The sequence below is a fragment of the Nematolebias whitei genome, chromosome 16, assembly GCF_014905685.2.
Source record: "Nematolebias whitei isolate Nwh7 chromosome 16, NemWhi1, whole genome shotgun sequence".
NCBI classification, from domain to species: domain Eukaryota; kingdom Metazoa; phylum Chordata; class Actinopteri; order Cyprinodontiformes; family Rivulidae; genus Nematolebias; species Nematolebias whitei.
The window spans coordinates 24248300-24251461 of NC_056513.1; the positions used below are offsets into that span (position 1 = coordinate 24248300).

General features: G+C 50.7%; 1 protein-coding gene across 1 annotated transcript in view; it reads left to right on the top strand.

Moving 5' to 3' along the window:
- The first annotated feature begins 1054 nt into the window (after positions 1-1054).
- The window catches only part of LOC119422972 (fascin), a 10624-nt gene continuing 8516 nt past the window's right edge, over positions 1055-3162 (top strand). The window contains exon 1 of the mRNA XM_037690383.1: positions 1055-1919. Within this exon, the coding sequence (XP_037546311.1) occupies positions 1103-1919 (817 nt within the window). The 5' untranslated portion in view covers positions 1055-1102. The remainder of the gene's footprint in view (positions 1920-3162) is intronic.

A 3162-nucleotide genomic window follows, 5' to 3' on the forward strand; every position in this document is an offset into this window, starting at 1 on the left:
TGGATGGATGGGTGAAGGCTGCACAGAAGTCTGATGGAGTCATCCTCCCCACATCACAGACATCTACACCTCCAGATGCAGGAAGACAGCTGCCTGCATCATGAAGGACCCCATTCACCCAGCACACACTTTTTGCCCCGTTCCCCTCAGGCAGGAGGTTGAGGAGCATTAAGTAGAACCACTAGACTGAGGAACAGCTTCTACCCTGAGGCTGTTAGACTCATGAATCTCTAACCAGAATAATCACTGTGAAAAATCACATCATGTTGCTGCTGATCTGTTTCATGTTGCTGCTGATCTGGTTCATGCTGATGTGTTCATTCGTGCTCATCTGCTCACACAGACTCATGTTCGTGCTGCTGTTCAGCATATTGTTTTTATGCTACTAGTGCTGAGTGTGTTTTTATTAACATTTTTCTTAGTTCATATCTTAGATCTTATTAGTTTTTCTTTTTGTTGGATGTAACTGGGACCCTGTGTACATATGACAAATAAAGAACATTGAATCCTTGTTATTTTTAGCCAGCATTTTGCTAAACTTTCTGCTTCTTTTAGCTATTTTACATCTGTTATTTGGTGTTTTGGTCATTTTAGCTTGCATTTTGATCCCTTCCTTTTGGCGTTTGCTTTCTTTTAGCTTTCTGTGTGTTTCAGCTCATCTGGCATGTTTTGACTGAGGTCAAATTGTCTGATGGATAAAGAAAAAGAAAAAAAAAACATTCTTTAAACTCCATTAAACTTTTCTTAAATTTGACTCTTGGTAACTTCATACAAAAAGGGAACTTTTATAGTTTTCCTGCTGGCACGAACACAGTTTCAAAGTTGGAGAATATGTGTTCAAGATGTGAACAGAGCTCAACTGAAGCAAGAGAGAGGAGAAAATAAAAATATATTTATTTATTTATTTCACTGTATTGCGGGGGGAGGGGGGGGTGTAGAGAGGCGTGTTCCGCCTTTGGAGAGGAAAAAAAAATCCATTCCTGCAGCTGGTGGAGCAGACTGGGTTTTTAGCCAAGGGATCTCCTCTTCATCATCATCATCATCATCTGTCAGAGGTGTCCTTTTGGTCTCCGAGTCCCGCATCTTCTCCCCCTCCATCATCATGTCTTCTCTCGGCGGGGACTTGCTGCAGATCCCTCTGGGGCTCATCAACAGCGCGGGCAAGTATCTGACCGCGGAGACGTTCGGCTTCAAGATCAACGCGTCCGCCAGCGGCCTGAAGAAGAAGCAGACCTGGACCCTGGAGCAGACCGGGGAGGACGGCAGCGTCGTGCACCTCGCCTCCCACCTGGGCCGCTACCTGGCCGCGGACAAAGACGGCAACGTCACCGCAGACAGCGAGGCGCGCGGCCGGGACTGCCGCTTCGTCCTCACCGCGCACGAGGACGGGCGGTGGTCGCTGCAGTCCGAGCCCCACGGCCGCTTCCTGGGCGGCAGCGAGGACCGGATCACCTGCTTCGCGCAGACCGCCTCCCCGGCGGAGAAGTGGTGCGTGCACCTGGCCGTGCACCCGCAGGTCAACATCTACAGCTTTGCGCGCAAACGCTTCGCCCACCTGAGCGCGCACGGAGAGGTGTCAATAAACCGGGACGTGCCCTGGGGGGTGGACTCGCTCGTGACGCTCGTGTACCGGGAGCAGCGGTACCACCTGGAGACCTCCGACAACCGCTTCCTGCGCAACGACGGCGGCCTGGCCGCCAAGCCGGACATGGACACCGGCTACATGCTGGAGTTCCTGTCCGGTAAGGTGGCGTTCCGCGACTGCCACGGCCGCTACCTGGCCCCCGTGGGTCCCACGGGAACAATGAAGTCTGGGAAGAGCAGCCGGGTGGGGAAGGATGAACTGTTCGGCCTGGAGCGCAGCCACGCGCAGGTCGTGCTCACTGCGGGCAACGAGAGGAACATCTCGACCAGGCAAGGTGAGGCTGATGGGGGGGGGGGGGGGGACAATGTCGCTTTCACCAAACTGGTGGAGTCACCACATAACTGGGCACAAAGCAGAGGCAGCTGCGCGTGTCAGGCAGAATTAGAGACTTCTAATTCATTTTCCTGGACCATGTGTTTTTCATTACACGCCCCCCCCCCCCCCCCCCCCAACCAATTCTCTTGGCCAGTGTGCAGAAACCCAACATTTTTCTGCAGCAGCTCCACCCCAGCACTGTGGCTGCTGCAGATCTGTGGTCAGATTCAGACCACTAATCATTTATATGTCATTCCTAATCTCAGATTAGAATGTGAACAGACAAACTGGGGAGAGGCTTGAGTTTTTTAGACAAAGAATAAAATGGAGGAGGTGCAGACTGAGAAGAGGGTGAGGTGTACAGGCTTGCTGAATGGGGACTTTTTCATTTTTTCTTGGTCCCTCAGCTGGTTTCTGCTGCCATGCACGCAGAAAATGTGTGCGTGCACATTTAAGAGGCAAATGATTGCAAAGAGAGGAGGGTAAGTATTCAGTTCAGTTTATTTACATATAGCGCCAGTTCACACCAGAAGTCGTCTCAGGGCACTGAACAGAAACATTCATATAAATCAGTTAATATTTATGAGGAGCCGGCAGATTACTTTGAGTTTTCACTTCGTTGCAGTCTCCATAAGAGAGCCAAAGAAAAAAATCCCTCATGAGGAAAAAAGCTCCAGCAGAACCAGGCTCAGGACAAGCAGCCATCTGCTTTAGAGTTGCATTTGGGCCTAAAAAAAATCCTAAACCCGTATCATTTTTTTCCGAGCCAGACCCAAAACCGACCAATTATCTGTGATTACAGGCCCGAACCTGGAAAAAAACCCTCAACATTAAAAAATAAAATAAAATTAAGCTTTTACTGCTTTTGTAAGCAAATCAGTTTGACAAGATTTTAAAACATATTTCAAAGAAAGGAAGATATAAGAATTCTTGTTTAATAACAAGTCATCATATTAACGGCTGACGATCCAAATTGGGTCGTCGGCCGCGTGCTGACACAGTGGCTGAGTCCAGGGGCTGAGTCCAGGGGCTGAGTCCAGCGGCTGAGTCCAGCGGCTGAGTCCAGCGGCTGAGTCAGCGGCTGGGTCCAGCGGCTGAGTCCAGGGGCTGGAGTCCAGCGGCTGAGTCCAGGGGCTGAGTCCAGCGGCTGGAGTCCAGGGGCTGGAGTCCAGTGGCTGGAGTCCAGGGGCTGGAGTCCAGCG